The sequence below is a fragment of the Notothenia coriiceps genome, unplaced genomic scaffold, assembly GCF_000735185.1.
Source record: "Notothenia coriiceps isolate Sejong01 unplaced genomic scaffold, NC01 NC01_scaffold00037246, whole genome shotgun sequence".
NCBI lineage: Eukaryota > Metazoa > Chordata > Actinopteri > Perciformes > Nototheniidae > Notothenia > Notothenia coriiceps.
In genome coordinates this window covers 5526872-5539892 of record NW_011369947.1, presented here as the reverse complement: position 1 = coordinate 5539892, position 13021 = coordinate 5526872, and the positions used below count along the sequence as shown (strand labels likewise).

The 13021-nt window shown below is 40.0% G+C and overlaps 1 protein-coding gene across 1 annotated transcript in view; it reads right to left on the bottom strand.

Annotated features, from left to right (window-relative positions):
- Positions 1 to 1991: 1991 nt before the first annotated feature.
- Positions 1992 to 13021, bottom strand: part of LOC104966321 (dynein heavy chain 6, axonemal-like) — a 13361-nt gene continuing 2331 nt past the window's right edge. Inside the window, exons 2-10 of the mRNA XM_010795509.1 lie at positions 9569 to 9688; positions 9318 to 9439; positions 8873 to 9002; positions 8463 to 8590; positions 5969 to 6154; positions 5323 to 5395; positions 4384 to 4535; positions 3620 to 3842; positions 1992 to 2246 (exon numbers count right to left, since the gene is read on the bottom strand). Of these exons, the coding sequence (XP_010793811.1) occupies positions 2143 to 2246; positions 3620 to 3842; positions 4384 to 4535; positions 5323 to 5395; positions 5969 to 6154; positions 8463 to 8590; positions 8873 to 9002; positions 9318 to 9439; positions 9569 to 9688 (1238 nt within the window). The 3' untranslated portion in view covers positions 1992 to 2142. The remainder of the gene's footprint in view (positions 2247 to 3619; positions 3843 to 4383; positions 4536 to 5322; positions 5396 to 5968; positions 6155 to 8462; positions 8591 to 8872; positions 9003 to 9317; positions 9440 to 9568; positions 9689 to 13021) is intronic.

Genomic DNA, 13021 nt, shown 5'->3' with positions numbered 1-13021 from the left:
TTACAATATATAGGTACTGCAACCATGAGCACATCCCTCATGACCGTTTATTTTTTTACCTCTAAAAAGCCTCCACATACAATTGTATAACACCTCACAGGTTAACAAATGTAAATGATGCATTTTGCTCATGATTAAGACAATGTGCAATATAACAGCTACCATAGAGCAATGCCCATACAGCTGTCCAGTCCTGATGGCTTCATTCGATAGGCGTACTCACCAGTGAGCATGAAAGCAGTGGTTTTATATGAACAATTTAAAGAATACCTTTCACAGAACAGGTGGGTATTTCATACTGCTGCAGTAAGGAAGACATTTAAATTTATTATTGCACACAAGGGCTGCTGAAACTAAACATCACTCTCTCTGACAGAAACACCTCACTGAGTGATTTAACTCATTTATGTCTAACTTTCAGTTTCTCTTTCGCCGCAAAACCCACGTCGCTCTCTATGTGCGTCGCTACAGTTCCTCGAACTACGTTGTGTACTTTAAAGCGCTCATCATCGTTAACAATTGGCGGTGATTTTTCAAGTTGACTGTCTGTAGTAAATAGTGCCGCGCACATATACCATCAGGACGTTACTGATGGGGTGCGGCTGCGGAGTGATACTGTGTGTATGCAAGTCCGCATCTAGGACGGATCTATGTATCATGGCTGTAGACCTGTTAAGTAATAAAGATACCTCATACAAAGGTCTACGGATACCTTATTACTCTCCATGACCTGCGGTCAACTATATAGCATAAAGGACTTTTACACCGTCTTTCTTGAACAATCCGAAGTGTTGCCAAATGTTTGAGTTGTAGGTTCCATGTGTGTTGATAACTGAGACTCTCTGCCTCCGTAGTGGCGAAGTAAATATCAAAGATCGTCTCTGCTGAGCGTTGACAAGATGAGGGGATTTTATATGAATGAATCGGTTTTTTACCGATGCAAAGACGCTACGCAATCGATGCATCGCGAGTTCAACCCAAACTGTAGCCGATGTGCACTCTTTCGACCGGTGCACGCATCTTGAACGTTTATGCCGGTGCACCGATGCGAATCGGTGAATCTTAACATCTCTAATGCACACACACACACACACACTCAATCAGTCCCCGTCTGAAGGAGGGAGCGGGCCCTTGAAGAGGCATCCATCCCTGCGGTGTTTGACTAGTTTGGCTCCTGTGTTTTGTCTTGATGAGGATCTTGAGACAGAGCTGCTTCCTGTAAAGATGGTAGATAGGATTTACATGCACAAAAACCTATAATACATGACACGAAAGGGAAAATCCCAAAAGCATAATAGGGCCCCTTACAAAATGAGATGTGATTTTGTTATATACAAATGTCTATCATCTGTACCAACACTGCTACTATTTGTATTTTTTTTGGTGCTGCTCCTGCTGACAGGTTGCTATTAAATATAGTGTTTATGTACACCCACCCCTTCTTTGCGTCATCGAAGCGGAAGGCGTGTTTGGTGGAGACAGAGATGGAGTGCGTCTGCACAATGCCAGGGAACTGCAGTGGGTGTGCCTAATCTATTTGAAGAGCCATATTTTATGTGTGTGCATTGCATGCCCTAAGTGACACACATAGGCAGCTGATGTGTGTGTGGGCTGTGGCGGAAAACATTTCATCATGATGAGATGATCATCAGTCCTTCTCCTGTCTCAACACATCCCTCCCAGCTATTCCCTGTTTTTTTTAGAAAAATCCATGTGTTCATTCATCCATCAACTGTATGTGTTCTCCATCCATTCCTCTGTATTTGGCTCCCGGAGGTTACATGTGTACTGTGTTTCCCCGTAAGCAAATCCATTCACTCACTTCACAGCGGGATGGGAGACTGGAGACAGGAACGCATCTTCCCAGATGTGGATGTACTGCCCCTTCATCAAGTGTCAGCAGAATAAGAATTTGTCGCTGAAATGACCTGATATTAATCTCCATGGACACACAAGATTGTACAAAAGGAAGCAGGTAGATCCATGGCAGATGTGTTTATTGTACTGTGTAAGAAGTAAGTGCACTTTCAGTAATCTTTATAAATAATTCCACAAAAGCTTCAACGTTAATTCAAAGTTGTGCTTAGAAGTGTATGTTCCATGCAGTCATATTTCCAACTCCTTTGTGTCTTGCATACAAACTCAATCATCTAACTGGCACAGCAGAGCAGAGGCTTTTGATATCCAGTAGTCGCTGGGTCGGTTGGAGGGAAGCATTACTGTCACAACAAAATTGGTCGAGTGACCTGGATGGAGACAGAAATGAAGGGTGATGGGAACAAATAAGATAAATCATTACATTGCTTAAGGCACAAAACTGCAGGGAACAAGCTTTTTGTTCATGCCCTAATCGATTTTGGGCTATTATGCTTCCATAACAAGTATTCTTTCAGACTATTGTTGAGAAAACATCTAAAATATGCATGAAGGTAGTTATAAAACGATATATATGTATCCAGAATTACCAGAAATTAGCATCACATATTGCCTTATTTGCATGAACTGGCAAGGTTCCACGGATTTGTATATTAGTTAACAGTGTTAGCTTGTTCATCGTTAGTGTCTTGCAACATGTAAAGCATACAACAAAGATATTTTTTTCCCCTCATACTCTGAGCCAAAAATCTCCACTTTGGTAAAGAAACCAAACTTTCCAGCTGTAAATCTTTTTATAATCTGAAGTTTCATGGATCATTTCTAGCCTGATTTATATCACATTTTATTTGATAAAATCTAGCGACAATGGATTTAATGGATAATGGCTCTTCGCAGCCTTTTCTTATTAACAGGAAGCTCTAATATCTCAACAATCAATCAATGTTTATTTATATAGCCCAATATCACAAATGTTACATTTGTCTCAGTGGACTTCACAGTTTGTACAAAATATCAGTATGACAATACGACACCCTCCTTAGAGCCTCACATCGTACAAGAAAAACTTCCAGAGAAACCCACAGTTTAAAGGGGAACATGGGAGAAACCTCAGGGAGAGCAACAGAGGAGGGATCCCTCTCCCAGGACAGCAGACGTGTAATAGATGCCGTGTGTAAATCGAAAAGGTAATACATACAACAAAACAATATTTTTTTGCCTGGCTTCATCCAATGTTTAGATTGCTGTTCTGGTAATTAACCATTAACCATATTTGATACTAAGGGGGACCGTGCCTTTGAGGCGGTGGCTCCAAGGCTTTGGTATAAACTCCTGCAGAAATGAAGAGCCTCTGTCTCAGTAGAGATTTTGAAGGGGCGTCAGAGGAGGTGAGTTCGTAGCTGTTTTTCATTGCTGTTTTATCCTATGTTTTACTTGATGTGTTTTATGCTTTTTTCTACATTTTATAGTTGTGCTTTGAATTGTGTATTGTGTACTGTATACTTTAAAGCACTTTGTACATTCGTGTTGTGAAGGGTGCTATATAAATAAAGTTTTACTCACTTACTTACGGTACTTTAAAGTTGTAAGTTATTGTTCTGTACACCAAACACTCCCCATCATGAAAAGTGAGTCATTATAAAGGTATAATTCTATTCTAAAGTGGCCTTAGGCAAATCAATAAACCCCTGCCTTCTGATTCTGTGTCAGCTAAATGTAAACATGGTATAATGTCAGAGCGTACCTGTGGTGGACAGAGTCCCAGCTCTGGCAGAGGTTTTGTACAGAGGAGCTTGGTAGAGGTCGGGCTCGGGCACGTAGTTCTGCTGCGGCTCAAAGTGCACCACGGGCAGCATGGAGTTCATCACCCGGGGTAACGCATCCTCGATCACCATGTTGTCATTGTCCCAGCGACTGGAATCCATAAACATGCCGTGCACGAGCACGCCGTCCTGCGGCTCTGGTAGCTGTTGCATCGACACAGGACATGGAGTAATGGTGAACCAGGAAACATACTTTCAGTTAGCAATCCTCTTTCTGCAACTTGTTGACATTTCCCGTGATCCATTTCAAAAAAGACTTCATATACATTATCATTTTTATTATTTGGATTGTCTTTTTTGTAATTTCATTATATTTTTTAATCCTAACACAAAACATCTATAGCACTGATGTCCGTCCTTCCTCTATAGCTTTCCATGAGGTTTGTTTCATTTTTGAGTGAATTTAAGTTCATGCAAAATGCTGCTGAACGCGGAAACCTCAAAGTGAGAACAATTCAAATGCTTCATCATTTAAAAAATAACTTTCTCTTAATTTTTTCAATGTCCTTGTGAGAGAGCCACCACATTAGGGGATGGGGACAGCAGTATGGGGGGTTACATGCAACAATGTTCCCCCACAAAGATTCTGCAGTCACCGGTTGGTGCCCCCAAAGCAACTAGGACAATGTTAATTTATCACAATTCTTAAATATTACTAATCAACAAAAACCTCCCTTTTCAGTACCTCATCATCGATGTCCAGTTTGGTGTCTTCGGGCAGATCCCGTAGAGACTCGGAGACCGCCACCTGGTCTCGGAACACCGGCACCATGTTGAAGCGGAAGTTGAGCTCATCAATGGGCAAATTGTAGTGTCTGGCGTGATTCTGAAGTACCCCTACAGGCCAGCAGGCAGAAAAGAGCATCTTATTGTTTTATTTTGTTGTGTTACTTTGTGTTACCAGTGACTTTTTTCAATTGTTTTCAATGGGTTTTCAATTCTGATCATTGTGACGTTTTTGTGCGGCCGCTTCGAGTGCTTTAAGTTTAAAATACTTGAAGTTAAAGCGCAACAGAAAAACCCTTGTGCCCTCACTGAAGAAAAATGGAGGAGCAGTTTCTTTTTGCTGTGTCTTTCGTCTTTGCTCTACGGCTGCCGGGCGGCTGTGAGCAATGAAACACATTTCTACAAAATCGCAAGAATCCTCCAGTTGGTATTCATTGTGAAAAAACAACGTCAAACTAATATAAAGTAGCCGAAATAGATGGATAAAATCCAAAAGACATAGGGCCTTAAAGTGAGTTTGATGTATTTTAGCAGCTTTGAATTTCTGCTTACCGTAATCTTCGGACTATAAGCCGCGCCTTTTTCCCTATTTTTCGACGCTGCGGCTTATATAACGGTGCGGCTAATCTATGGATTTTTACAGCTAACGGCCAACACCTTTAACTCTATGGGCTCTATGGCCGGTCCGCGGACCCCCACCTTTAAGCGGCGGGTTCCAGCAGGAAAAGCTGGAGGCCGGAAAAGAGTGAGACAGGTAGCGCGCAAAAGTAAAAGTGGAACCGAGAGTGGTATGCCGCTGCTGCGGCTTATATTCAGGTGCGCCTTATAGTCCGAAAATTACGGTAGTTACCTCTATGGCTTATGGGGAAAACATGATAGACATTATGGTGTGTTTTACCAGTAAGGAAGCCTTGAGGGAAGAAGAACCCTGAGATCCAGAAAGATTTGGGCTGACCCTGATTGATCCACATCTAGAAGGAGAGAAGAAGAGAGCAGGGTGATTCAAATGTATCTTTAAATAACTTTGAAATGTGTTGTGTCAGTGTTTAACAAGCCATGATGCATTACAGGCACCCTGTTACTTATGGGACCCGAGAGTGGACTGGCAGTGAGGTGGATTCTCTCTTCAGAGGCAGTGAGCATGTGACTCAGCGAATACACATCGCTTCATAAACTAATGCAAAGCTGCCGGTTGCCCCCTTTGTGTTTGTGTGAGAGAGGAGGATTAAGTGATGTGCAAACACATGTTCAGACCAGTCTCACGGAAGAACAGTTTAAGCCAGGGGAGACGCACCAAGTGCTCAAAGACGGTGTGCAGAGGGAGAAAGAGGCATAAAGAGATGCCTTGGGAATAAATGCAGAGTGTTCATGAGTTATTAGCGTTTTTAAAAAACACACACATAAATACACAAAATGTGTATTAGCACATTTCTGTATGTTTTTGCTACTCTCTTATTCATTAACTTCCTTTTCTGTTGTCTTTCAGTCAAAATGACGCATTTAAATAAAAGACAGTGCCTAGGATGACATTTCCTTGTCCAAACCTGGATGAAAGCGGTCCTGAGGGTCAGGTCCCTGACCCAGGAGGCCAGGGGTTTGAGGGAAGGGTAGGCAGAGTTTGCCCAGTGGGTGGGAACCTGGTTGTTCAGGAAGCTTGTGTATATGCAGTCCATCTCCTCTGACATCACCACAAGACCTGCGATGGCCTTCTTGAGAGTCACAAGGGACAACTGGGGAAAAAAAGAAAAAAGTACAGTATATCAGAATGAGGTAGAGAAAATAAAATAGGATCTCTTAAAAAGTTATTTATGATGTATCCAATGTTTAATACATGCTGTCTGAACATTGTTTTTCTCGATTTTGTTTTGCCTTATCGCTTTTGCTAAATATAATTCCGCGAGCAGTGTTTGCTAGCATAAATAACTGACATGAAATAAACCTTGACGAAAAAATATACACTCAGTGGACAGTTTGTGATGTACACCTGTACGATGTAGTTCTATTAAGTGTTCTGCCAGCACAACTTATATACTTTTCTATACATTTATACTACTGCACTTTTATGATGCCTACTATGTTTTTCAACACTCTCTTAATGGATGTTATTCAATTAGCACTGAGGTCAGAGTTAGTGTTGTAACGAACTGCATAACATTCTTTCTAATATTCTTCCTCTCTCGTGTAAATGAAAAGATAAATATGTACATTCAATGATAAACATATCATTGAATGTACATATTCAAGACAGTGACAATTTTTCTGTTCCCTAAAACAAATTACTGTAACACTTCTGGATATGAGTGTACACTTTTGAGTGTTTACTTGGAATCACAGTCTTCCAATATAATCTCTTTATGTAGTCACAGATATGAGAACCTTACATCATTCACTTATTTATTTAGAATCGGTTCTTTGGACAGTTGGGATGAGAGGATAGCTCAAGCAGACACAGATACACATGTTAACTAAAGACCACTCGATACTGACATTTACATTCATATACTGTAAAACTAAACTAAAGAACCTTGTAAATGTAGGTAGAATGTAGGGCAAAACTGTTGCAATAAATTCAGGGTTCATACACTTTTTCACCAATGATTTTCAATGACTTCTCCATGACCTTCACCTAATTTTCCATGACCAAAAAAATAACTCTTTCTCAGTGGTACCACTGAAAATGGTTTATTTTAACATGGAACAGGAAAACAAGGTCTGCATATGAAACATGTTGTGCCTTTCTAAAAACAAATCAAATAGTAGGCTTGCTAGCTTCTACAGGCTAACGCAACTAAAATCTCTCACCAGCAAAATACCTCGTCAGTTAAATGCCCTTTTACCTTTCNATCTATTATTTGGCATTCAGTGACATGCTTTTTAAATGTTATAACACAGAATATTAGTCAACATTAATATTCAGGGAAGAAAATAAGTCTACTTTTTTTGATGGGGGGTGGTAAGAGACCTGGATAATGGACAGGGGGGCGCTGGCCCAAAAAAGGTTGAGAACCCCTGTGTAAACATTTTCAAACCCGCCTTTTAGCCGAATACCAGATCGGACTGGTATACCTAATTCTACCCACCAAGTATCGCACTAGAGTCAGCAGCCGCGCATGTCTTTTTAAAAATGTACTATTTATCTATTCAAGATTATACACAAACGATGATCATACACTCTGCAGACATGCAAAGGAACACAAAATCACTTAAAGTAAATAAAAAAATATATATACAGTATTTGTATCATTTTTTGTAGTGCTAATATATTGCTTTAGTTCTTAGTTGAAATCTTCAAAATGTGGTTCGGAGTCAGCCCTTCTCCTTTTTTGGATAGGAAATTTCCCTAGAAATAAAATGAACTGCACAAAATGCTTCCATACCATCAGCTTTGACGGACATAATAATGTCTCTGTCCTGGAGTTGTACTTTTTGTCCCGTTTTCTTTTAATAAAATATTGCTAATACCAAAACATTCTACAATACATACAGTGGGGCAAAAAAGTATTTAGTCAGCCACCAATTGTGCAAGTTCTCCCACTTAAAAAGATAAGAGGCCTGTNATCGTATAGTAATGAAAGGTAAAAGGGCATTTAACTGACGAGGTATTTTGCTGGTGAGAGATTTTAGTAGGCTTGCTAGCTTCTACAGGCTAACGCAACTAAAATCTCTCACCAGCAAAATACCTCGTCAGTTAAATGCCCTTTTACCTTTCATTACTATACGATACAGTATTTATTATCATTATATTATTACTATTTCGGCGATTAGATAAATTATAAATGATATTTGATGCAACTTTAGTAACATTTCCATGACTTTTCCAAAACTTTGGGAGAAATATTGTTTTCCATAACTTTTCCAGGGCCTGGAATTAGCATTTTGAATTTCCATGACTTTTCCAGGTTTTTAATGACCGTAAGAACCCTGTAAATTGCACTAGGTTGTACTGGTGAAGAGAGACGATAAAAAAAGCAATAAATTAGCCAGTGTGTTATATATATATACTAGAGTGTGTTTATGGGAGCTAGCCATGTGTGTCACCTTGAGCACCCTCAGCAGGTTGTTGAATCGGTCCACCTCTTGGCCCAACACGGTCGTCAGGGAGTTAAGGCGGCCGTTTTCGTCCCTGATAAAAAGAGTTTCGACCGCCTCGTCCATTTCCAGAAGATCTGCACACAAAGGTAGAAAAGTAGGGAGACAACCAGACACAACAACACAGATGGAAAACACTGTGTTATATTTTCAGTTAATGATGATGCACATTCTCTTCCTTTTAAAAATAAAAGCTTATAGTTAGGGCTGGCTCAGGATTACCCTGAACCAGCCCATAGTTGCGCGACTATAGGCTTAGACTTTTGGGGGCTTTCACCCCTCTTCTCCTACTTCTCTTTATCTGTATTCATGTCCCATACATGCATGATACACACATGTATGTTTGTGTTTGCATGTACCTGGTAGCTTGGCTAAGATGGATTCAGCGAGCTCGCAGACTATGTCATCGTTACTTTTGGCCCCAGCGCAAGCTGATGAGCGAGGATTCACATCCAATATGGTGCTGATCAGAGTCATGGTTTCTTGGCGCTGTGGAAGCAAACACATAATAAACACTCACATACTGAAGCACCCTCTTTCATTGATATTTCACAGTTGCCCTCTCACGCTCTCCGGAAAGAAATGTTTTTACAAGCAGCTGTAAAATGTATGAGCAGCTCCAGTTTAAAGTAGACTTGACAAATAAATAATGATATTTGCTAGTTAAAAGGAGTTATTGGAATACATAACGCATCCGAAAAACAAACAAAAATAAAATTACGAAAATTAGTTTACAACATCTGCTCTTTAGAATGCGTATATATATATATTTCTGTAAGATACTGTTACTGTATGTTGTCTTACCTGAAAGGCCAAGTTGGCATTCTCATGCATGCCAAAGACCTCGGGATCATCTATGATCGGAAGACTCTCGATATATTTCTTATATTGCTCCAGTTCATCTTCCTCCGGGGCAAAGTAGATACCTTAAACAGACGTGAGAAAAACTGTTAATCCAAAGAAAGTATTATGGGCATACACCTGCTATATTAAATACCATTATATTGTAATGTGTTTCTGTTAGTTGTGCTCTTAATCCCTCTCAAATGAAATACCTGAGTGGGAGTAGGAGTAGCCAGACCCCAGGGTTTTACGCGAAAAGAAGCCTTTCAGGATGGTCCTGAGGCAGCGCTGGTCCCAGGCATCCGTCACTCTGCCTCCATATGTGATCTCACCTTGGGAGACAAACACAAAAAAAAACCACATTGTTATTAGTCTGCATTACATTTTTTCTTTTTTATCTTACACAACGCAAAACAATATTTTCTTATCATTACGCTCGATGCTGTGTCACAAAAGACTGCAGTAGGATCACTAACAATCAATAACGGATGACAGGCTCATTGTTGCCTTAAAGGTGACCTATCATGCAAAATGCACTCTTGTACGTCTTTTATACATGAGTATGTGTCCCCGGTGTGTCAGGGAACTCACCAAGTGTCAGAAAACACAACCCTCTCTCTTTTCCTCCATACCCAAATCTCTAAAAACAGGGCTGCAACGGATCTGATACAGACTGATCCAGATTTGAAATATCTCTGACGTCAGGAACGAGGAGCTCCGCCTATATTGGCAACCCTCCACCTATCAGGAGGAGATAGCCACGGCCATTGCCGTTCGAAAGCGCTGGAGACGCTGTAGTACATATGCCAGGCCTGTAGGTGGCGCTGTAGTATGCCACAAATGCAGCAAAGAAGACTTCTCACAGATTCAGCCCTTGCAAAAACAGAGCAAATAGAGCGAAATGAGACATGGCTAAAATGCATGATCTGTTTGGTATTATGAAAACATTTTTTTTGCAGATATAGGTATGGTCCTACAATATATATTTCAAATATAGCATGATAGGTCCACTTTAAGTGGGTAGCAGGAACTCTCTGACGGCAGTACTTTAGGCTAGTTTTGAAATATTCCAATAAATACTACAAAGACCATATTCATGGTTTATCTTATTCTGTTAAGCTCCTTGTAACTACTGTATGTTTGAAAAGTGCTACACAAATAGTTATCTTCATTATTTGACTGTGTCACATACTGTATCTGTAAGGGCAAGACAGAGAGGGCAGGAGGATGTGGAGGTGGGGGGATACCGGTTGGAATGTCATTTTCTAAAACTACCATTCTGCTCTTATGCATACGTTAATAAAACCTTGAATCTTGAATATTTGAAAAAGACCAAAACAAAAAGACGAATCGTCGATGAGTGTCTGCAGCCCTTTGACTTTTCCTATAACAATGAACAGCACAGAGAAGCAAACACATGTGTTGCTACAAGGAAAATATAGACAAAAGGAAAGGATATATGAAAGGACAGCCATAGCTGGAGGGTGAATATTACTAAAGAGGAACATGAAATGATATGTAACACTTACAACCCAACACTTTCCGTGAGGACAGTTATGTAAGACAGTAAGGAAGGGGGGGAATAATCAGACAGATCTCTGCTGTAGCCTTTAGTAAGCTGCAGGCGCGGTAAATATAGCAGAGACTTTATTTTTGCACTAGAAGAGAGAAATTAGTTCTAAAAGAGGAACAGCATTATCATACATGGTTTGAATTTAAAGTCTTGCCCTCAAAGAGTGTGAAGCTGTGGCACACGAGGACTGTTAGAATTAAGGATTAAACTAATATCGCGTGATAGCAGAAATGAGAGATGAATTTGATGCAGCGCTCCACTGAGACGGCACATAATCATTTGAAGGTGTAATTGAAAACCAGATTAGGAAAACAAATTAACTTTAGCGATGTGATGAGTATTGTGAACGAAAGGGATCCCTCCCTCTTCTTCTTAATGACATTACATGTGTTTGTTATGGAAGACTAAAACAGAATATATTCAATCATCCTAATTCAATCAAATGTACATTTAATTTGTTTCCATATGTGGGCACAGGATTAAAAAGTTTCATCTTTATAAAGGCATTATCAAACATAATTCAAATAGAAACATTTGTTTTCAGTAAACTAAAGTGAATGTCATGGTCGGCAAACGCTAAAAACCCAGAGCTCACCCAGAAAAAGTTTCTCTCGCACACTCCCCCCCTGCCTAAAATTCCCACTTCTATTGGCCAGAGTTCCAACACATTGTACATTATAGGCTAAAGGGGGGAACATCTCTATGGGTTAAAGCAGAGACGGTCTGCTAACCAATCAGAGCATATTACAGCATGTAAACATGTCACAGTAGAGCACTAAATACAAATATGAACCTGACAATGAGCATAATATGTCCTCTTTATATTGAATTAGTTGAATACAAATAATCATAATTGTTACCCTGTGAAGTAATTTGAATATTTAGTCTACCCTCATTGGTATAAATGGGTCGAACATTCATATACCTTGATAAATGCTGTAAAGTCAAACTATTTCATATTAAAGGACCTCATAGCCACAATATTAGGATTTCTTTATCTGCTGCACTTGACAAGATTTGCAGCGAATGGGACCATTTATTATTTTAAACACAAAGCCAAGAAGTAGAGAGCAGGGAAAGTTCACTGAGAGAGAGTTGAACAAACACGGGATAACAGCTGCAGGAAAGAGTGACATTGTGTTGGAGAACCGCCCCGCTTTGTGCAACCCATTGTACTTTACAATGTATTAGGACATTGTGATTAGAGCAATACCAATTACATTAACTTGTGCTTTTTGAAAATGATTGATTTACGCATTTAGGTAGATCGGCAATGTATTGAATATCAAGGGAAAAAACAGATCATACGATTGATTCTTTTAAGCAAATCTAATCCAATAGGGCGCCGTATAATGTAATAACATTGGCTAACTAGCTTGTTAGCTTGGTAGCTATGGTAAGTTAGCTGGATAAATAGTGATGTTAGCTAGCTTGATTTACAGATAATCACATGTGTCAAACTCAAGGCCCGGGGGCCAAATCAGGCTAGCTAAATAGCACGCGGACAGGGTAATTGAGTTCGGTATCTAGGTTGTTTTTTATTATTGTCAACACTTTGGACCTTTGCCTACCCTTCTGCCATTAAGAATTATTATAAACTGTTGACATGAGCTTTAGTTTGCAGTCTGAGCGGCAAATCAAATAAATGTCCTCATATGTAATTCTGCCATTCACTAAGAGAGGATGGATGTGGTACTGTAAATCCATACTGCAGTGTAGCTTTAAGTAATCTTGAATAAAATCAATTGTTTACAATGCTGTTATTTCTAAACCGGCAGCCCTAAGACATACTGTTACGACCCCCTCCACTCCAGTAGAGGTCTCTGTCTTTGTGTTCTGCTTGTTGGCTCTTGTTTGTGTTTCAGGTGATCAATCTGATGAGCCACACCTGGGCCATCGACATACAGTAAAAGGCCAACACCAACCCATACTGTAGTGATGGCAAAATGAAGCTTTGAATGAAGCGTCGAACCACTTGGACAATTGTGTCGGAAATAGGTTCATTTCTCGAAGCTTCAGTTACAGCGACCTCTCCTGGCGAAGTGCAAGGCTGCAATGGGTTTAACGTATCTTTGCCTTGAAAAATATTTGA